Genomic DNA, 23,179 nt, shown 5'->3' on the forward strand with positions numbered 1-23,179 from the left:
GAATGAATTAATGAATTTACTTTTAAAAAAAATAATGAAAAATTATTATTATTATTATTTTTGTAAAGTTAGTGGGTTAGGTGTTTTGGAATGGAAAAAAAATGCTTCTAAATTGGATACGAGTTTGGAATAACACAAATATTATACGAAGCAAGTCATAGAACTGCAGACTACGGCTACAAAACCAAACGATTTTTAATTTTATTTGTCTATTATGATGATGTTTAGAACTTTTATTTTCTTCAGTTGCTTGTCAAATTCCTGATTTGAAGGTCTCAAGTTTTTAAGCCCACTTTTATCAAGATTGCATCTTATTTTAAATACAACGTTCGTCTTTGACATTAACATATATGTATGTATATTTTCAATAGATCAAATATTATATATTTTTATATAAAATAAACAGCCTAGCCTAGCCTAGTCTTGCCCAAATAAGCCGAAAATGCTTTTGAAACCAGTAATCCAGCAAAGACGAAGGAATATAACTGATTTAAGAAATTCGTCTGAGCCCCCGAGAGTAATTAGCAGACACCGCTCTCTCACTCACGCAAATTTCAAACTATTTACTTATTAACAAATAACAGTAACTAAAAGAATATGTATATATTACAAATTGAATAACTATTCACCATAAATTCCCACTTCAATTTCTGACCTTCAACTACTACTCTTGACTCAAAATGGATCAGGCATTGCATATAACTGCATCTATGTTATACAAAATTACCTTTACTGGTTATGGTTAGTCTTCATCTGATAAACAAACAACATCAGTTGCTCCTCCGCCTTGCTGTGCTGAGTTAGACCGACTACTTGGCATCTGAATTTCCGACCTTGAACTAACATCTGGCAGCAAAAAACCTGGTGGATTTGCATTGCCACCAGGTGAGAAAGAACTTGGTGGAGCTGCCAACCCTCCAACAACTTCATGTTGGATCCTACCAGATTGGCTGGTAATTGATGCCTGCCTACGTGCAAGGTGGTTAACATGAGAATGCAATGGGAGACTGCTTGGGGAAATGGATGATGAAGGCCTAAATGGCTGTAAATGTGGGGCAGGAGCACGAATCTCAGTGCCTATTTTAAGGTTTCCTGTAGAAGAGATGTTGCTGATATGGGGAGATCTAGTTGGAGTGCCTGAGAATAATGCCGAAGACTTAACAACCTGCAAATGTGGACCCATGGTTTGCGCATTGACTAGAGCAGGAGAAACAGTTTGCATGCTAGTAGCTGAGCCAGTTGAAGGGATCCCTGAAGCAGTGGAAGGCTGCAAGGTTTGTGCATTGACTACAGCAGGTGAAACAGTTTGCATACTAGAAGCTGAGCCAGTTGGAGGGATCCCTGAAGCAGTGGAAGGCTGCAAGGTTTGTGCATTGGCTGCAGCAAGTGAAACAGTTTGCACAGTAGAAGTTGAGCTAGTTGAAGGGATCCCTGAAGTAGTAGAACGCTGCAAAGTTTGTGCATTGACTACAACAGGTGAAACAGTTTGCACAGTAGAAGCTGAGCCAGTTGAAGGGATCCCTGAAGTAGTAGAACGCTGCAAGGTTTGTGCATTGACTACAGCAGGTGAAACAGTTTGCATGGTAGAAGCTGAGCCAGTTGAAGGAATCCCTGAAGCAGTAGAACGCTGCAATGTTTGTGCATTGACTACAGCAGGTGAAACAGTTTGCATAGTAGAAGCTGAGCCAGTTGAAGGGATCCCTGAAGCAGTAGAACGCTGCAATATTTGTGCATTAACTACAGCAGGTGAAACAGTTCGCATACTAGAAGCTGAGCCAGTTGAAGGGAGACCAGAAGCAGCAGGAGGCTGTTGCACCATCTGTTGTGATGAAAGTTGAACCTGCTGCAGCATGAAATTAGAATTTGCCTCTGCCAAGGGGGAAAAAAAAGAAACTATTTAGTCCCAATTTGTATGGTAAACATTACAGAAAGGCAAATTTTATCCATGCATGCATATAAGGCATATGTATTTGTATCTTTGGTTAACTTTTTAGCAATCATTTCTTGCACTTGTGGACATTAGCCTATATGCCAGAACTCACGCAGAGAGAGTTAACAGGCACTCTCTTTAAACTTGCAATATAACAAGTAGTGGTAATCAAAGCAACCGAGTAACTGTAATATTCACCTTTATTTGTTCCTGCTGAACCAAATGCCCTATTATCCATACATTTAGACCTGAAAGCCTCCGCCAAGATCTTATGCAAGAGAACTTTGTTGTAAGTTTCACTGAGCTCCGCTCTATGCAGATGAAATTCTGCTTCTTTCTCTTTAAGTTTAGCTTCATACTTTTGACGAATCTGAACGATAACCTCCTTAATCTCGTTCTCACAGTCCAATTTCAGCTGCAGCTTCTGCTCAAAAGAGAGGAAGTTCTCAGCGGAGAGTAAGCTACATATCACTGTTAGTAGATAAGCAAACAGGAACTAACCATTTCTTCATGAACCTTAGCGGTTTGATCTTTTTCTTTCAGTATTCTTTCCATTTCATTTTGAAGTGGGTCATGACAAAAAGTTGGATGCATCCGAGATGATACAGCAGGTGCAGTCTGCAAGGGAAGGCCATTAGAAACAAAAGGGACTGAAGCTGTCCTCGTTTCTGAAGCTTGTCTCACAAGCCTGTCAACAGCACCATCAATGGGTGAATGCAGAGGCTGCAAGACATCTTGGTTGGAGAGCTCAATATGGTTTGCCACCGGTTGAGTTGGAGACTGAGAACTCTGGTTGGCAGTTTGGCCTTCATTGTTTAATTGATGTTCAACTGCAGTAACAGAAGGTAGATCGGGATGAGAGAGGTTGGAAGTTGATTCAGAGGATCTCAGCTGCTGCATTTGCTCTCTAAGCTCCACACCTGTGGTGTCAGGATTGGACATATTGCAGGTTGCAGCAATGGTGCCATTAAATGGTGAAGTTTCAGCTAACTCTGAAGCATTTCGCATTTCATTGTTTGACATGCATCTTGCTTGCGCTTCAGAGGAAGCATATGGAAGAGGACCCACATTTGGGGATACCTGCCCAAACAAGAAATTGTCACTATATTGGCAGCTCGCCATAGCTAGGTATTGAAAGTATAATCTCTCCAAATCTCAAAATAGTCTCCTTACCACAAGTATAGATATAATCTCTCCAAATCTCAAAATAGTCTCCTTACCACAAGTATAGGTTAAATAAAACTACAATGTACGGCAGCCATAATAACAATGCAGATATCTACCTTATTGTTACTATTTTGCTATACTTTTACAGTGTGAAGCTTTCAATAGAAAAAGCCCAATAGAATAGTCCAAAAGAATCTGTACTCAGAACCTTAATATAATAAAAGGTACAAATAAAAATCTTACATACCAGATCAGGTGGCTGCAGACCACCTTGGTCCGAGGTAGGCACGGGCTGCATTGAAGATAGATCCCCCAGAGATGTTTCTCGGAATTCAGCTTCGCTGTTCATTGTGCATTGTATGCCATCCAGCTGGTCATTTTCGATGGGACTTGTTCCCTCATTCTCTCTTTGAACACTGATTCCCTCGAGGACTTCACTAGGAACAGTTTCAGGTTCCACCAAAGAGACCTCTTTAGTGGGCATAGAACATGCAGCTGTATCAGGTATTTGTTCTTTAGATGTAGAGGAATTCGTGCAGACAATAATATCCATACCATCACAAGAAGTTGCAATCATAGCTGTGCTCCTTGGAATTTCTCCATCTGGCACATTCAACGTGGCTCCACCAGGAATCTGTTTCTCAAATGAACAGTTAGCAGACATGATATTCTCCTGACCTTCAGTAGAACCGATAGCTTCAGGTCTACTAATGGGAAGCTCCCCCTCAGCCATGTTTAACGTGGTTCCACCAGGAACTTCTTCAGCTGAAGAGACAACCACCGATGGTAAATTCTCGTAACCTTCACCAGAACAGACAATCTCAGGTACTCTCAAATGAACCTCACCATCAAAATTGCTTAATACAGCTCCATCACTAGTTTCTTCATATGAAAGTGCTTCTGTTGAGACAAGGTTCTCCTGACCTTCACCGGAATTGACAACAACAATTTCTCTTGAGGGAACTTGCACATCAGTTTCCCTTAAATTGGATTCCTCGGGAATTTCAGCAGATGGAGACGCTTCTAATGAGACAAAGTTCTGTTGACCTTCACTAGAAATGATAGTTCCTGATTCTCTCAAGGGGTTCTCCCCATCAACCTTTCTTAATGAATTTATATCAAAATAGTTTTGAGATGATGATGCCCGCAACGAGGCAACGTTCTCCTGTCCTTCCCAGAAACCAAGATTCTCAACTGATGCTACCTCAGAATTGTCCTTGAAGGGTCTAGCCTCGTTGATGGGATCACTGTATGCCATAACTTCGTCATTCACAATGTGATCAATTTTCGATGGTCTTACCTCACTTCCAGAAGCAGAATGAATAATGCCTGCAGAACTCCTTCCTTCAGAAAGATTAGCCAGACTTACAGGTGGCTTCACTAACTCAACCCTAGCCCAGGACTTAACTGATTCTACCCAACGAGTCTTTCTTTCTAGAAAATTGCTTCTTGCTGCCACCTGCAGTGCCTCAAGATTCTTGAGATGTAAATCCATCTGCTGTTCGAGTTCATCAAACTTCCTTGCATATTCAGTGTCCAAATTCTTGAGCTTATCAGTCCTCATTGAGACATTACTATGCAAACGGATAACCGCAGCTTCTGTCCTTTTCTTATTTTCCAGTTGTGCCTTTTCGTCTTCATACTTCTGGTTAAATTGTTCCACTTCCTGCTTATGTTTCTCAATTAGTTTTCTTATCTGCTTATCACACTTTTTCTCAATTTCTTTTATGCTTTTCAGAAGATCTCTCTGTGCCAATTGAATTTCTGGGGCAAGTCTAGACTCTGAAATGGCCTGTATATCAGAACCTTCTCGAAAATCCGACAAATCTTCAGTCTCTGCTTTTATTTTATGCTGGTAAGAAGCTGCACTGGAATAATCTCTTCCAACAGATTTACCTGGTAATCCAGAAGCTTTAGGAGAGCTTGGGACCTTCAAATACCCTGTACGGTATAGAAACATTCTCTTCAAACACCGCAACATTGAATAAACATAGTCGGCCTCTTCTTTCTTGCAAGTAAAACCTAGATGCTGCTTTGCAAGTGCAAGTGATTCTTTGTGATCAAGTTTCTGCTTCAACAAAGAAGCAGCACTCCAACACTGAATAGACAGAGACAAGAAGCATGAGATGTTAAAAAACCAGAATACCATTAATGCATGCTTTACGTATAAGCACCATGCAACAGAAAAGGTTTTGGAAATCTAGAATATCTAATAGCATATTACACAAAAATGCAGCAGCAGTACATAACCCCAATAGGCGCTCAATGTTCAATGAATATTTTTATGCATCAAAGTGAACTCATAGAGGGACATACATAAGCACATATAAATAATATATTAATAAATAAATCCAGACAAGGTGGTTTATATCAAAGGATGATGGGAAGGAAAAAGAGTTACAGACATACCAGCTCATTTGATTATTTTTTAGACCAAAGAAATACACAACCTATGTAGTTCTTACCTCCCTCTCTCCCTCTCTCTCTATATATTAGTAATTCTGCCTCAACTTAACTTTCACTTGCCTACAAATGAAATACTTGATATAAATCTAAAATAGTTCTCAAGATTGAAGCTCAATGTATCAACTCATTCCAACAAAATTATATTCTGTCTTACTTTTTTGAGTTGATCACTAGAATTCAATAGCAAAAACTTGGTAGAACATTTTGAGTGCTAGCTCTAATTAAGAAAACGACTTTCTCAAAGGTATGATAGAAGTTTCATCTACTTTATTGTGTTAGCACCATTTCACATCAAGATTAAACAGCAAATTTTTTTCACAGATATTACAAAATAAAAACATTTTCACAGATTAACTACACCAATTACAAACTCATCAATTAGGAATTCCACCAGGACAATCGCCACAAAATCGAAAACAGATTCAAAAATATTACCAAAACAAGGAAAAATAGCTCAATTTTCATAAAAATCTAGGCCTGAAAGATGCAAATTCTGAGTCCTAAGCAAGGGGTTCTGTATGTACAGACTTGCAGTACAAAGACACAATTGCAAATTCTACAAAAGCTGTCTATGAGAAAGATGAGTGGACAAATTTGAGGTCAAATTGCACAAAACTTGTAGAAAAAGGTACAATTGCAAATTCTGTGGAAGCTTTCTATTAAAACTATGAGTGAACATAGAAGTCAAAGTACATGAAACTTGAAGAAACAGACAAGCATAAATAAAAGCAAAACATGATCCTCTAGTGCACACAGGACTGCCTAAAACATTCAATCAAGCATATAAAAGACACCATTATCGACAGTTGCAGTATGAATTTAAGAATACATGAGAATAAGTCTCTAACCAGAGAAATTTGAAATGCCTGTAAAATGGTTGCTGGTTCCTTATTGACCAGATGATTATTCATAACATATTCAAGAAACCTTTCAACCATAGCCTTAACATCCTCCTGCAACACAAATAAAATGTACCATAAAGCAGGCTGCTATAAATACTGCATTCACATAATAGTAAGGCATTGATGTAAAACCACGGCAGATAAAGAGAAGTGCAGGCCACTGTTAAAGTAAATACAAATAAAATATCTATAATTACTAGCTCCTTGTATTAGAAAATAGACAAAGATCCTTTTTTTCACCATATCTCCATGGGAAATTGACAAACAGGGTAACTTATGCACAAAACATGATGCTAAACTTTTCTGTATTGCAAAACCCCGTTGAAGAACTTTTTCCATTTTTAATCACATTAAGACAAATGAATAAATTAAAACATGAATGATCCATTTTACTCAGCCAGGAATGTTTTGTAAGAAAATAATAGACAATAATAACTGCAGTTCAAGATAGAGAGTATTTATTAGGACTATATCTATAACCAGATTTTTGCTGCCTATTCTTGTTCTACTTTCGGTACTGAGAGGGAACTCGATCTCAGCAAAAACATATTCTGAAAACTCTAAGGAAGTTAAGTATCCCCCTCCTGCCAAAACCCTTTCCTTTGGTTTATTTTCATTCCAGTAAACAAAATAGGCTGACAAGGTAAAAAACTAACAGCAAGTTTCAAACCTATCTAAATTTAATCCTTCCAGTGGTAAATAAGGTACATACTGTGAGATGAAGGACTTCACAGAGTTTGGCTATTTGTGGCTTCAAAAGAACATGGAGATTCTTCTGTGAGTCACGCTGTTTTCTTCTCTCCCATTCAACCATTTTTAGAGCTGGTATTTTTGAGACATTATTGTCTAGATGAAGTGAGTTAGAGGTTGCGTGAATTGTATCACTCCCAGAAGCTATTGATCTACTCAAAGGAGTAAAATCATATGGTAGGGTTCCTGAGCTTCCTGCAAAAAGTAAAAGAGAGAATTGGAAAGAGTATTTGTTAAGGAGAATTCTCTTCTAGCAATACTGCACTTCATTGCATTTGCATTGCCCATTACCTTTCCTGTACCCAGCAGCCAATTTCCCCTCTTGCAACACAGCTTTTGGAGAGGGATGATCATTGCCATCACTTACAACCTTCTTGCGCCTCTTTGCAACTTCAGCACTTTCAGCCTCAGGTTCTTTTTGCAAATTATCAAAATAATTAACCCTTTTCCGATTCCTCTGAGATGAAGAAGTACAATACTTCCACCTTGGACTCTTTCCATCAAAAAGCTTTGTCCAAAATGTGTGAGGTGGATCTTCATTCATCACTTGAATTTTCTGCTCACCAAACAATGGCATTTCTGTCCTATACGTTCCTTGATTTTGTTTGGCTTGTAAAATTAGGGACAACTTGCTTGCATCATCATCAATCCCAGTTTGGTGCAGTATGGTAAAAAATTCTTGAATCACATATTTTAAATGTGATTGCTCTGACAAGATACTTGCATCCGGTATTGTAATACCATGAAACTTATCCAACTGACTAAATAGGTATGAAGCCCCCCATTTAAGCAGCATATGACTACTACTGGGGTGTATGTACTCTATGTTGCTATCAATTGTCTTATCTTGTTTTGAAAGCATCAAAAGTTTTTCCTCCACGGTAAATGATGAATATAAGCGAAATACTTTTATTTGTTCGAGCTGAGAATCAAGTGTTATTCTCTGCAGGGCTCTTAGATCATTCATTGGACTCCAGTCACTTCCAAATATTATGACAGTACCAACTGTAGATAACTTGATGCTGGAAAGACAAGCACGGGTTTCTAATAGAAAGACAAATCTCTGCTTCTCATTATTGAATCTGTTCAAAGCAGATTGCTTCTTTGAAGGGGTGACACCACCATCAACACGTTCATAAGAATCTATACCAAATCTTTGGCGCAGAAAGTCATCCAAAATATCTCCCATTAAATCCCTTCCAGAGCCTCCAATGTACTGTCAATCAAACAATCTACATGAGAAACATAAAATAGCCTAAATCTGTTCCTGCAAGAGAATTTCTAAATTGTCCACATATATAGTTCGGCCAGCTGCAGTATCATCAGAAAATGCAGCTGAAAATACAACTATTCCAAGAGCTGTTATACTAGAATTTATCTAAAATCACTAAAAATATAACTTGTTCATTAAAATTCTGACAAAATTTGTCAATAAGTTTTTCATTGCAGCTTTGCTTTATTGTCAAATTGATCTCTTTAACTTTATAGCCTCTAGAAGCTCATATTTAACTTCTGCAAAATCTAAAATTTCATGCTCAAGACCTTGTTGGCCACTTCAGCTTCTTGGAGCAAGAAGCTGCTCCAAAAACAAGATAAAAAGGTACGAAACTTCACATTATTTTTACGTGTTCGACAAGTATCAGATCCTTTTTTCCCTTACTGCCACCTGTCAAAGCTACAAAATAGTGTGGCAGATATAGAACTTGAACATATAGAACCCAGGGTATTTAAGTCATCTGCTTTTTGCAAACTCATAAATGGTGATAAAGGTCCCGGTCAGAAATATTTACAAGCTTTTCGTGTACATTAATCACTTTATCATCATAAGCTATAGAATATCAATAATCTATCTACAGCATACATAATATAACTAAATACAATTGGTTAAAAACCAATTGTGATGAAAATGTACCTGGAAAAGAATAAGCACTTTTAACTCTTGTTTTTTGATCTCCCAAAGCATTGCATCAAGAAGTTGTAATTTGCCACTCGCTTTTATGCCAACATCCAAAAACTCAACCTCTTGGAGGCCTTTAGTGAGCAACAATTGAAGGGATTGATCCACAGTATACGGATGATCACAACACTGTCAAGAATTACCATGGAAGGAAGATATCAACCCATAATATGATGTCATAGTGATAATTTCTATACAACTTATCCTCATTCTAATGTATCATTAAAAAAGTTCAATGAAAAAATTATCTAATTTGACAGTATGATAAAAGACAAACCAAGTAGTATTTTATGCTTTTGGACATCCAAAATAAATAAAATAATTTCAAACAACAGAATTCAAGTGGTAAGACTGGGATGAGTATTGGGTAAAGATCCTAGGTTTATGATAAAAGACAAACCAAGTAGTATTTTATGCTTTTGGACATCCAAAATAAATAAAATAATTTCAAACAACAGAATTCAAGTGGTAAGACTGGGATGAGTATTGGGTAAAGATCCTAGGTTTTAGCTGTCACAAACCATGGCAGTCCAAAATATAAATAAATTGAATTGCATTTCGAGATTTTCCAAAAGCATCATCAGATTAATAACTCCAAATGGAAAACCTTAGTATAACAGCGTCCAAAATTTCTAAGATTATAGTTGGAACATAACCTAGTCCTAGTTTCCAAAGTCCATACAGCAAGCAAACACAAAATGTCAGGAAGGCAACATGAATACTTTAATTAGATGACTTGATATTGAAGGTATAAATTAAGAAAATGAGCCCAAATCTCACAGAATCATGTGAATGAAGCAAAAAGTTAAGTAACTCAACCTTTCGGTTCGAGATAAGAATGTTACGGAGAACTCCAACAGGATCACTCTTTGAAGGGGAACAAAGAGAGAGAGAATTTGAAAGTAGAGTAAAACAATACTTCTCTAGCTGCACATGGGATAAGAGCACAGGAACCCAGTACTCTAGAAACCTAGATGATTCTAGCTTGCGCTCATAAGCAACATATTTTGCCAATCTCTCCTTCAAAGTGTCAATATCATCACTTGAATCCGTTAGCAAGCTCTTACTACCATTTGAACCACTTTGAGAATCAAGCAAAGAAAAAAGATTAAGGTACTCAGCCACATTATCCTGCAGAAACCATGTAGCATATATAAATCAACCTGCATAAGAATATAACAGCAACAATAAGCGAAAATGTAGAAATGTCAAACCTTCAGTTGACTGCTGATTATTAGAAGCCTCTTACTGGAAGTTAAAATCTTAATTTGTTCAAAACAAGAAGCAATTCTTGGACGTTGGCACTCATCCACTATTATTGCCTCCCATCCTATACAACAAAGCAAGCTCAAGTCCTGCAAAAGCACATTAAAATTAACAGCCAAAACCAAGTCGAACAAATAAAAATTGTAACAGTTTTTTTTTTTTCCCTAATTGATAATAGGAAAACTAAAATTCAAGTAAACCCATAACCTAAAACAAGATGCACAGGCAGTACAAACCCTCACACACAAGGATACATTGTTTGATCCTTGCAAAACCTGTCGAAGTTAAACACATGCAACAAACTTCAAAAACTTTATTTATCACAGAAGCAGGGATATACCTCACTGATAACTTCTGGTGAGGTTATAAGTACTTGAAACATTATACAACCTCCTTCATCATAAAACTCCAGATTCCTAATACTATTCCGAGCTTCTTTACTGCCACTGTAAACCACAATATCAGCAGATGGTGCTAAATGCAAGAACTCCTCATCCCATGAATATTGCGAAGCAGGGGTAGAGATAATGAGAAAAGGACTAGAGATATCACACGGAAAAGCTAGAATGGAAGAAATAACATTTGATATTCTTTCCTGCAAAAATTAGGGATAATTCAGAACCACTAAAGATGAAAATATGAAGTTTACAACCATCATGGATTTATACCAAAGAGATAATCAATATGAAGGTCTGAGCAACCATAGACATCAAATAGTTGATGTCCGTTATCTTTTAAAACCAATAAATAGTATTTTGAAGATAACAGGCATTATTTGACTTGTGCATCAAGGAAAAGCCTAATATAGAACATTATGTTGCTAATGTTTATGTAAACGTGCAAACTTCTTATAATAGACCATGATGATATATGAAAGCACTTATATGAACACATATACATGTATACGGTGTAATATTGATCTTGTGAGGTATTATATCTTTTTATTTCCAAGTTTGTGTACATGCATGCAACTGTGTTAGCAGGTAGGATTTTGCATTGGCAAAATGTAACATGTCAGATTATGACATGATAACCTAATAACTGCACATGCATACATGTACATGAATACATAAATGTAGAGCATTATAGGGTGCATTTTTCATATTTTTTTAATTGATATGCTACGTCAGAAATTTTATAAAGTTAATGAGCGAGTGCCTAGATAAGCAGAGACCATTTTTTGGCCATATTACCAAGCACAAATAAGATTTTCAAGCAACATATCGATGGGTCCAGGTAACTATCACGATTTAACTCCAAATGCATAACCTTATTTACAGATGCACTACAAACCTAAATAAAAAAATAGTTTCAGACATACCTGGTCATCAAAAATAATAGCATTCTGGCCCCTACGCCAATAGTTGCATAGTTTGCTAACAGGATCAAGATTAGCATCCAGTCCAGATGAAGCTGCAGCTGGTAATTGAGAAATTTTTAGGGATGCAACTGCTCTTTCCTGCACATGTTCCTAGTTGGTTAGAAACAAACTATTTAAATAAAAGTATGATATGTCTTTAGAGAGGACTACCACCATCGAGTTGCCTGCAACATACTTATTTCACTACAGAAAAAAATGGCGTGAATCCTAAGTTATTTGTTCACTAGTTCAAGCATGAAAATAGTTAACAAATAGGTTATATCAATCTTCCATGACAGATGACTCTTCAGTCTTCACTACAATAATTTACCAACTATATATGCAGGACTGAGTCTGGTAAAATTCAACATATTCCACAGTTTTCTTAAGGCACCTTATCAAATTTAGAAGCTTTCTGGGCCTTCTTGCGAGTTTCATATTCTTGTATAAGGGTCTGACCTCCTGGACAACTGAAAAAGGAAGCATTCTCGAACTCCCATGAAGCATGTTCATAACCAAGACCACACCATTTCACAAGCCATTCAACATGACAGTTTAACTTATCACCATTGTGCTCTTTATTATGATGCTCATCACACTCCCTGGGAAACATCAACAATCTTTTCTGTAGCAAACGATGTGGAACCACCCACTGTTGCTTCCAAACAGAACCCTGAACAACATAGCCCATCTGAATGACTAAGTGCATTTCAAGTAATCTTTTATATAATGATACTCTACCAAAGGAATATGACAGGTTGAAATAATCATATTCAATAACTGCAAACCTGGTTTCTCTGGTTATATTTTGCAACGAGTGATGGAGCTTCAAGCAACACCTGATCCTCTGATAGCCAACAATTATGAATGTGAGCAAGACCTTCATATTTCACAAAATATTGCTTCTGTCTTTGCAATCCTATAACCCAATACCAAATGGAGGGAAATTATTATCAGCAATTACTCCTTCATCCTACATGTTAGTAATACAAGGTATAGCAATCAAACAAATTAACTACTTATAGCATGCTAAGATCTTTAGCAATATAATTCACAAGAGCAGTCAGTAAACAACTATGGCACAATTTATAGAAATATGTCAGCAAAGAAAAACAAGTCATGGAAATAAGCTGACTATTCATTGAGCCCATACCATCCTCTGAAGCCTCCAGTTCTCTAGAATCCCAAATTGCTTCTATTCCCTCCGAAACTGAATAAATCCCTGATTCTAATTTTTTCCTCACACATGCTAGACAGTACCAAGCTCCAAGAGGAAACTCCTCAAGGGGAGGTTCAAGACACGAAAGATGGTAGCTTCTTTGGCACCCTTTTCCACAACAACATCTAAAATAGGATGGCAGAGTGTTAGATAACAAAATACATCTAAAATACTCACAAAGGGTGGTCCAACATATGAAGACACACTGAAGACAATAAAAAACCCGCAACTTTCCAATGTCTCTTATCTAATTGAGTGAAATTCTTTTTAAACATAAAGTCGGTAGTGACAAATTTAATGAACGGTATGAATCCTCTATAGCAAGGATGGACAAGAAGATATATCAATAAGAGCAACTCAAAAGATTTAGAAGCATATCGAATCCAAATATGCTACAAATAAAAGCATCTAATACAGAACAAAACAACACACTCTGCCAATGATTGCTCATTAACAAGTTCACCTATCAACTATATAAAATTACAATATAGATAAAGCAATAGAAAAGAGCTACCCACAAGAGCTTTCCATCAAGACTGCATATGATGCAAGCATTTCGATCACGGCCTGTTTGAAGATCTGCAGAGGACATATGTTGCTGTATATAGTTACAGGGCTTTTCAACATATCCTGTGCTCATACCAACATCAAGTTTCTCTCTATCCTAATGCAATGCAGCAACACAAAGGAAACAGTTATGACAAGGTCAATGGCAGCAAGTATAAACATTTAATATTAGATAAAAACATAGTAACAATGGCAATAAAATTCATGAGACCTTAGTAGAAAACTAGATCCTTATTCCTTGGCGCAGAGATGGACAAGTAGTATGAGAGAGACATGTGGGTAGGGATGGGGGGAGAAGGGAGGCAGACAGGTAAAGAAGGAGAATATGTCCAAAAGATCAGCCAAGAAAGTTTACAGTAAACCTTCCTAAATCGATCATTTATAAGTTAATAATCAGATGGCTAGTTTCTAATTTCTTTAACTTCAATTATTAGAAATCCAGCTTTACATTTATGAAAGATAAATCAAACACCGAGACCAACTCAGATAACCATATATACCACTTTAATCAATCAACCTGAAAATTCTCTCCATTTAAGTTAGCTTAGGTAACTCTCCAGTTGACAATATATCAATTAATCAATGGAAGAAGAAAAAAAGTGTGAACTTGGCTGTTATGTCATAATTGAGAATAAAAAAAAGACTGAAAACCCGCTCAAGTACTCTCCAATCAAGACATTTTTGGAAAAGATGTAGATGTCGTAAAGAAAAGTCAAGGCTCTCCCAATTAGTACAACCAAGACAATACTTATTTCAGTTATAAGCTTCCTTTTCTTTATATTTAGTCCTAGCTAACTAGAAGAGTAAAATGTTAATCCTACTTGGTTTCTAATGCGCAAAGCCATCCTTATACAAACATATATAAAAAGGAAAACGAGTTTCTAAAACAGGTGTGTGAATCCAGACACTCAAAGACAAGAAAGGTCAGAGACAAAAACTAACCTTAATATTAGACGAGCAAATCTCCTGCTTTGTCGAATTGCAGTCAACCCTGCAAAACATGGAGATATATTTTTCTAATACTTTATGTGGCCAAATACTGGGATTATAAAGGCATTCCCCAAATGTTGGAAATGTAAGCTAAGTGCTCATAAAAAAGGCTTCAGCATTATTATGAGTTCTTTTATTTGTAACAATAAGCATGGGCAGCATTGAAAGAGACATTTAATTTACAACTGCAACTATTTGATAATCAAGTGACCAGGTATACTTTTTCCAAATTCAAAAAATTGAATTGCCAGTACCTCAATCCATGGATGATTGGTTGTAGGTGTGGTAAATTTTTTTTTTTTAATTAATTTGTCTAATTAGTTACAAGGAACATTACAAAATTAGCACTAAAAGTCTAAAACAGAAGCAGGTACCATACAAATCATTCACCAGAAGTCATTAAAACTTCTCAAAGTGAGTCATGATATCCATTCAAATTCTAAGATCATTGCAAGATACAACAGAATCTGTTGTATCTACTCTCTTTTTTATCATGCAAGCATAGATACAGAACAAGAAATTTGTCCAGCTCTATCAAGCCCTTCAACTTCTGCTTTTGTTTTACATAAATCCCATCCTTAAAAAAAAAACACAAAAACAAACTAACAAACGGAATAGATCCCAACCAATTGGAATCAAAATTCATCAAGCAGTCGAGCACTTTTATATTGGTGTGATATGGACCAGTCAAAAACACCAACAGCCCCTGAACTGAGCATTTATATGCATCATGTTCCTAACCCAAATAATCCCCAGATCTTACAGATTAAACCTGGAAAAGTTCCAATTCCTTTCCCTCTTGCTTAGAAATAAGCATCCCCATAACCTTAAAGTCAAGCTTATATGCTCCCAAATATGTATAGCAAAACATCCTATTTAGTATTTATCTCAAAGTTCAGAAAATTTAAGGCAGTTCTACCTCAAAGGTCCTCAACCAATGTATTAACCAAACTAGCATTCTCAATCAACTAGAAAAATTCTAACATGGCAGGACTCCCCCTGGAAAAGTTAAAAGAAATGTACAAAAGGCACCATTGGCAAAAAAGCACAAATCACTATACAAACTCAGCATCCATGCAGATCTTGGTTGTACTATTTTGCAATGATAAGATGATCTAAGAAAAGAAAAAGAAAAAGAAACGCATAACAATTTATGGCAGTTTCAGATATATGTAGGGGAGCAAAAAAGTACATTTCAACTAATTTGGACAATTTTGTATCATATAGATTGTATGTGATGTAGTTCTTCAGGAGGCACTTTATCAAAATTACTCATCTGGGTGATATTCTAATGATAACTTGCCAATCATCATCTAACCCGGGTAAATGATTTAAATTTAGTAGGGATATGGTTAGGAGATTGAACAAATCTCCAAACAACTGCAGAAGATGGATGCTCAAAGCACTTAGAGATGTGTACAATTATGATATTTGTATAGGAATAACATAATTACTTACCAACAAAAGCTGTACCTACATATACAGTAGCCAATACCAAAAGCATGATGGAAGTAAAAAAAGAATTTACATGTGTACATGGCTAAACGGTATATGCATATGAATGACATCAAATCAAATTGAACTAGGAATGTACATACTAATATACAATAATAGCAAGCAAATTATCATTAATCATTTAAGTTCGATGAACTCAATGAAAAACATGTTGAATTATCATCAAACTAATAATAAATCAGTACCTTTGCCTTTTAGAACTCATTCCACAAGTCTCACTGCAATCTTTTCTTTTGCAACCAGACGATTGTGAAGGTCCAGGAGCAGTGCAGGTAGCAATATTATTACTTGAGATTTTTGAAGAAGCAACAGAATCAATGTCTATATCATGACATTTGTTTTCAGAAGGCATGACCATCTCCACACTGATATCACAACCAAGGACCCCTCCTGGCATAATGGATTTTGCAAAATGAGGACTTTGCAGATTATCCTGGGCAGCCTTTTCAGCATTATCATTCATTTCTTCTGTTATCAAACCATTCTTAGGAATTTGTAGATCACCCCCATTTGAAGAGATATCCTTGCAGCTATCCTTTTCGCTAGTGAGAAACAAGTTATGCTCATTCTTTCCTTTAAGTGCTTCCTCCGCAGGTTGACTTGTACTTGTCACCTCAGTCCTTTCATGACTTCTCTCAATGAATTCTTCTAAAACGTCCTCCTCCCTCCTTCCACTATTAGTTCCATTCAGATCTTCGTTACGATCTATAAAAAGAAGCACAAACAACTAAGAATGATATATTTAATCAAACAAAAACCAAGTCAAAAAGAACAAAACAGGAATATCTTAAATAAACATGCAAGCAACAGAAGAAAACTTCATTTACAGAGCAAATCACAAAAAGCACAGCGCATGGTCCCATTTATATTACTCCTTTATAATAAAAAGAATGATAAAACGAATTCCGTTACCTGTTTCATCAGCTTTCTTGGGTTGTTTCCTGAACAATGCTTTGTAGGCACGAGCATCCATTCTTTTCTTCTGTTTCTCATTGGCTTGCTCAACTTCTCGCTCAATTTTGTTATCTTCTACAGTTCCTGTTAATTGTTTCACGCTCTTCTTTTTTTTCTCCTTCTTCCTTTTCGTATTCAACAGATCCAGGCTCTTATCAGACCTCTTTGAACCTGAAGAAGCAGATGAGGAGGGCATCTTAACCCTGTCAGATCTCCTCAAAGGACTCGCATTCTTCTTCTTCTTTTTCTTCTCAATTCGCTCAGATTTCCTCTTACCTGAAGAAGTCGTTGAATTCAAATTTGCAGTCTGCTTCTCAAGACGTTCCGACTTCCGTGTACCAGAAGAACTTGGTGGAGTCATGTTTTTCTTAGATATGGTTTCCCTAGGTGACCTCCTAACACCAGATGCTTCTGCTGTAGCAGCACCTAAATTCACTGACTTTTTACCTCTATTTTGACTTCCTTTTAAATCATTATCTCCATCATCCTTAGCTTTCCTACTAGAAGATCTAGTACCATCTCCATCATCCTTAGCCTTCCTACTAGATGATCTGGTACCATCTCCATCATTCTTAGCTTTCCTACTAGAGGATCTGGTACCACCTCCATCATCCTCAGCTTTCCTACTAGGCGATCTAATACCATCTCCGTCATCCTTAGCTTTCCTATCAGACGATCTAGTACCATCTCCATCATCCTTAGCTTTCCTACTAGACAACCTAGTGCCATTCGCCATACCTTCAATGCAAATAAAAAGATGATCTTAAAAACAACAATGTATATTGAATGAAGCAGAAATTCACAATTATTTCACATCAAAAGTCAATCTGCTCACAAAATAAACTTGATAGTCGATAATATATTAATATAACATAAAATCTGCATAAACTCGGACGAACATATGAATAAGAACAATGTCACAGTTTGTACCTTTAAAAGTAAAAACCTAACCCAAGCCACCAATACACTAAATAAACAAAATCACCAGCAATTATACACAAATTTAGTTATTCCAATCTAATCGCACCCAGTTCAAAGTAAAACCCTGAAAAACTTGACCCAGAAAAAAAATTAACGCGATTGTGATTTTCCAAATTAGAGAAGTACGGACTTACCTGCATGCGAATCCAATGACGAAAAAGTTTCCTCTAGAATTTTCTTTTTTCTTTCTTGGTTTATTGTTTGGTTAGGTTTTCCATCCAGGCAGTCTTGATTAGCAAGTTAAACCAATTTGTTTCTCCGACAAAACGAATGAGAAAGAAGGCAGGCACCTGAGGTTTTTGCAGATTCTGGAACAAGGGTTCTCCTGGGAAGTTTAATCCTTTAAGGAAGTATACTCACATTCGGAAGACACATAACACTGAACAAATTTTAATTCTTATAATTGCCACATTAGACAACGATGGCGTGAGTTTATTTCATGAAAAAAAATAAATTTACGGAAATTATTTTTTACCTATTTGTTTCGTAAAATATAATTTGATTAAGTGAAAAATTAATTAACTTTTAATTTTGATTTACGCTTTTAAAAATGTAAAAACTATTTATAGTAATTTTATTTTATATAAAAGTTGATTTAAACCTACTCATTATTATTAAACATACCTATTTTATTATTTATTTTATTAATATTAAATAATTTATTTTAATAAATTTTAAAAATAATATTTTATTTATAATAATTTTTCCTAATAAATTATATTACAATTTATAAATATTTAACAATAAATGTTTTATAGTATCAAATATGAATACTTTAATTATATAAATATAAATATTTTTTAAATCTTACTTAGCGTTTGTTTAATTATATATTTATGTTGCGTTTGTTTCACTAAAAAGATTTTTAAAAATAATTTTAAGAAATTTTATTATAAAACGAAAAATATAAAAAATATCACTTTCTCAAAAAAATTAATTTATTTTCTAAAAGCTATTTTTATGAAACATTGTGATAATTAAATTAATATTTATTAATATATTATTTATATGCTTAAAATTGATAATGACGAATTCTATATTAACATAGAAATTTTGTTTTTTTTTTTTTTGAAAATGGCTAACATATAAAATTTGTTTTGTGTATAAATCATATCAAAATAGTATGAAACTTATTATTTTTAATATTAATGTGAAATCAAATGCAGCGAGATAAATAAAATGCAATGGAAGTTTTAATTTCTTATATGAAAATTTATCCAAAAATATTATATGAAATAAATTTATTTACTTTTAAGGTTAATAAAATTAACATCTAAATAATAAAATAATTAATACAAACTTCAACTTTTTGTTAATTATAAAATTTATATATTTAGCAATATTTTTATAAAATTAAAATTCTTACTTGTAATTTAAATAATTTTTATTACTAATAAAATTAAAATTTTAGTGATCAAAAGTCTATCACATGCTTTTTTTAATTTTTGAAAAAAGGGTCTAGCGCATTCTTTATCAAACTGGCAAGTCAAAATAAACGTAGATAACACCCACGTAAATGCAAAATGGTTTTAATATGCTCGAGGTCTTGGTATTCTTTTAAAATTTAAAATTTAATTTTTATATTTTAATTTTAATACATTAAAATTATGTATTTTTTATTTAAAAGCCTTGATCCCTCTGTCCAATTTTTTTATTAAAGTTAATGCGGTCAAAGGTGAAATAACTTTTTAGCCTTCAATATTTATTGTTCTTTTGTCAATTTGATCCTTACCTTTTAAAAGTACATAATTTTTTAATTTAAAATTATATATTTTAAATAAAAACATAATAATTTAAAAATAAAATTTTATGAAAAATTAAAACTTTTAAATTTTCTTTTTATAAAATTCGATTTTAAAAATATAAAAGTTTCAAAATTTACTGTTATCTAAATCAGACTGGTTGAATCAATAACTAGCTAGTATATCATGGTGGGAAGACGAAGCCAATTTATGTCACAACTTGCCCACAACACTTGAATTCATTAGAAGGTTCTATCTCCAACTTAAACTTCTTAAACATCTTCATAATTTTTTGAAATGGCATATTCTTATTAAGTTCTAAAAGTGGACTGTTAAAGAAATTGAGATTCATCAACATTAAATTAAAATACAAACAAGGGATGAAATACATGAAAGGGTTAGTTGACTATCGGCCGAGATGTCAATAACTTATGAATCACAACCCAATAAGGATTATCATGGAACTTGTTGATGAATTTAATAATTTTTTGAATTTCAAAGTCTTCAATGATGATTAACATTTTACTTAAAATTCTATTTTGGTGTCTACACACAATGAAAGATGACAATGGATTTTGGAAAATTTTATGTCTTAAAAAAATTTATTTTTATTTTTGAAAATTAAAGAGTTTATTTCATAGATTTTTATTTAAAATTATAATTTCTATGTTTTTATTTAAAATATACAAGGTTAAAAAGTTATTTTACTTTTAATGCCATTAATTTTAACAACAAAATTAGACGGAGGGACCAAAATTTTTAAATTAAATAAAGTATAGAGACTCAATATCTTAAAATTAAAATATAAGAACTAAATTTTAAAATTTAAAAGAGTACATGGATCTTTAAAACATTTAAACTATACTAAATCTAATAGGATCTTTTGCTAAAAAAAACTGATAGAATCTTAAATTTGTCATGATTTTACTTTTATGAGTTATTATTTGGTACATTAATAATGTACTTTCTTTTTAATTTTACAAATATGCTTAAAAAATATCATGTATTTTTTATATATATTTTTAGTATTATATTATATTTTATAAGGCACTTGTCATCCTTCTAATTATACTTTTCTAAAATAAAAATTCTACTAATAATATATTAAATATTTTTCTTTTATATTAAATTGTTTTTCTACTATTAATAACTAATATATATTTAAGCAAACTTGTTGATCATGCCAAAATTTTAATAGGAGTTAAAATATAATTTTATTATTGTATGATCTTATTGTTTCAAAATTTTTAAAGATATCACACTAAAAATTTGTCATATTGAGAGATCAATATGCAAACTTATTATTGTATTAAAGATATTAAAATTAAAATTTTTATCTTGACGGGTCAAATCATTTGACTATTTATTATTGTTGTTGAAAAATATAGACATTACATATATAATAAGCATAATTGCATGTTATTATTTATTATCATAAAATATTAACCTAAATTAAGAGTGATTTAATTTGATTAAGGTTTATTGGGTTTTAGTTATTAAAGTGATTTGATTTGATTAAGGTTTATTGGGTTTTAGTTATTAAATAAAGTATATGCTAAATATGTGTAGATACTCTAATAACTAATTTCTAATTAATGATGATTAATTAGAAATTAGGGTTAATGTAAAAAGTTATATATTAGGGTTATAGTCTGCAAATTGCATATACTAACTTTTCTAACTTTTCATCTTAAAAAAAGAGTCACATTCTCTGAATTACTTGTATGCTAATTTTGAAGATCAAAACCAGAGGATCCAAAGATTTCAATAAATCATAAATTTAGGTACGCTTCCACATTTAATTTTATTACTAATAGTTTGACATGATAGATCCTGATTTATAATTTATTAAGTTTTATACCAAATTTTATTTTACGATTGTAACAATAATGTCATTGATTAATAAATTATAATAATTTAAAACCTAATTTTTCAAAACATCTTACTTACTTGATAATTTTTTTAGATTATTCTATATTAAATACTTATTTTATGAGCATACAATTTGTTTTATATAGGGTAAATTGTACTTTTAAACACTCGATTATCAGTAAATATTTTTTGGTCACTGATCATTAAATAGTTGGCGTAAAGATGACATGACAATTTTAAAATTAGCATAATAATAATTTTAAGCCTCAATATGTATATATTGTGTCAATTTAATCTTAATTCTAAAAAATTATGTAACACCCCTATACCATGTTCGACTCAAGGAACTGATATAGGAATATTACATTTGGTGCCAAAGTAATTCATAGCTAATCACTAATATATTAAAACATAAAACGGACAAATAATAAATTTAAATAATTTATAATTTAGTCCTTACTACTACTACTTGGAACCTACTTGATTTTTCCTAAATATATGGCATCCTATTCAAAATTTTAAAACGTACCCTCTTGTTGCTTGAAGATGTGATAAGATGATGGCTCGTAATCTCAAATACAACTCTTCAAAATTTCTGATTCTAATATGCACGCGGAAACAAACTGTACGTTGAGTATACATCCAGTGGTATTACTATAATTCAAATACTTAAAGTAAAAACAATAAATATGCACAATTAATCTTACCACTATTTTACTTTCAATAAATCATTCATGTATTTAAAACTTTAAATTTTCTTAGTAATATGTATCTTAAATAGCTTTTCTTCATTTTTAATTTATATATCTTCTTACTATATCAATATTCATTTCATGCATTTCATCAATAATCATTTCATAAAATCATTATTTCATATATTTCATTTCTATATCTCAATTCAATAACTTATTCTATTTCATATCTAAAACCTTACAACATTAGTCTTTCAATAATTATTTAAACCAATATTTTCAATAAAAATAATTATAATAAATTCATATGATCATATTCAATTAACTCATACACTATTTCATTATTTCCAATTCACTCTATTTTCACTTCTTATTTCGATATTTTAACAAATTCATGAACCTTAAGTTCATGCTTCAAATCTCACGTCTTAATTCGATTCATAATTCAACTCATAATTTCTTTCTCATATTTTTAATAGTACGATCAATCAAATTTATTTAATTTTCTCATTTCAGTTATTCACCCTATTAATAAACCCGGACCTTGGCAGATACACGGGTTCCAACCAAACATGTAACACTCCTTACCCGAGACTGTTGTCAGAATCGAGCATGAGGCTTACTAAACTTAATCTATCACTTAAATAGTTTTAAATTGTTTATTTAAGCATTTCGGAATGTGCTGCCATTCTGCGTCGTAGTCGCCTAAAAATTCATATCTTGAGTTCCGAAACTCGAAATTAAGATCCGTAAATTTTTCCTGAAACTAGACTCAACAAGGATTATAACCATATAAAGTATACCTTCTAATTAGTTTTGTACAATTTATGGTGAATTTCCAAAGTTGAA

At 33.5% G+C, this 23,179-nt stretch overlaps 1 protein-coding gene across 2 annotated transcripts; it reads right to left on the reverse strand.

The window, feature by feature from the left end:
- Positions 1-552: 552 nt before the first annotated feature.
- On the reverse strand, positions 553-18,446 carry LOC108466923 (helicase protein MOM1-like). 2 transcript variants are annotated; one of them, XM_053027825.1, is made up of 21 exons: positions 18,159-18,446; positions 17,320-17,781; positions 17,002-17,214; positions 16,275-16,794; positions 14,527-14,575; positions 13,536-13,681; positions 12,952-13,142; positions 12,587-12,717; positions 12,193-12,471; positions 11,760-11,897; positions 10,779-11,033; positions 10,387-10,527; positions 9,992-10,303; positions 9,128-9,301; positions 7,507-8,431; positions 7,178-7,410; positions 6,412-6,516; positions 3,345-5,195; positions 2,432-3,010; positions 2,129-2,354; positions 553-1,869 (listed from the first exon to the last, which is right to left on the reverse strand). In XM_053027825.1, exons 2-21 carry the CDS (start codon positions 17,777-17,779, stop codon positions 743-745), a joined length of 8,055 nt encoding a protein of 2,684 aa, XP_052883785.1. In that variant the 5' UTR covers positions 17,780-17,781; positions 18,159-18,446; the 3' UTR covers positions 553-742. The 2 variants fall into 2 exon arrangements, with proteins under 2 accessions (XP_052883785.1, XP_017622787.2); XM_017767298.2 differs by having other exon boundaries at positions 17,002-17,781.
- Between the last annotated feature and the right edge of the window lie 4,733 nt (positions 18,447-23,179).

This window comes from Gossypium arboreum, chromosome 5, assembly GCF_025698485.1.
Source record: "Gossypium arboreum isolate Shixiya-1 chromosome 5, ASM2569848v2, whole genome shotgun sequence".
In the NCBI taxonomy this organism is placed as follows: Eukaryota; Viridiplantae; Streptophyta; class Magnoliopsida; order Malvales; family Malvaceae; genus Gossypium; species Gossypium arboreum.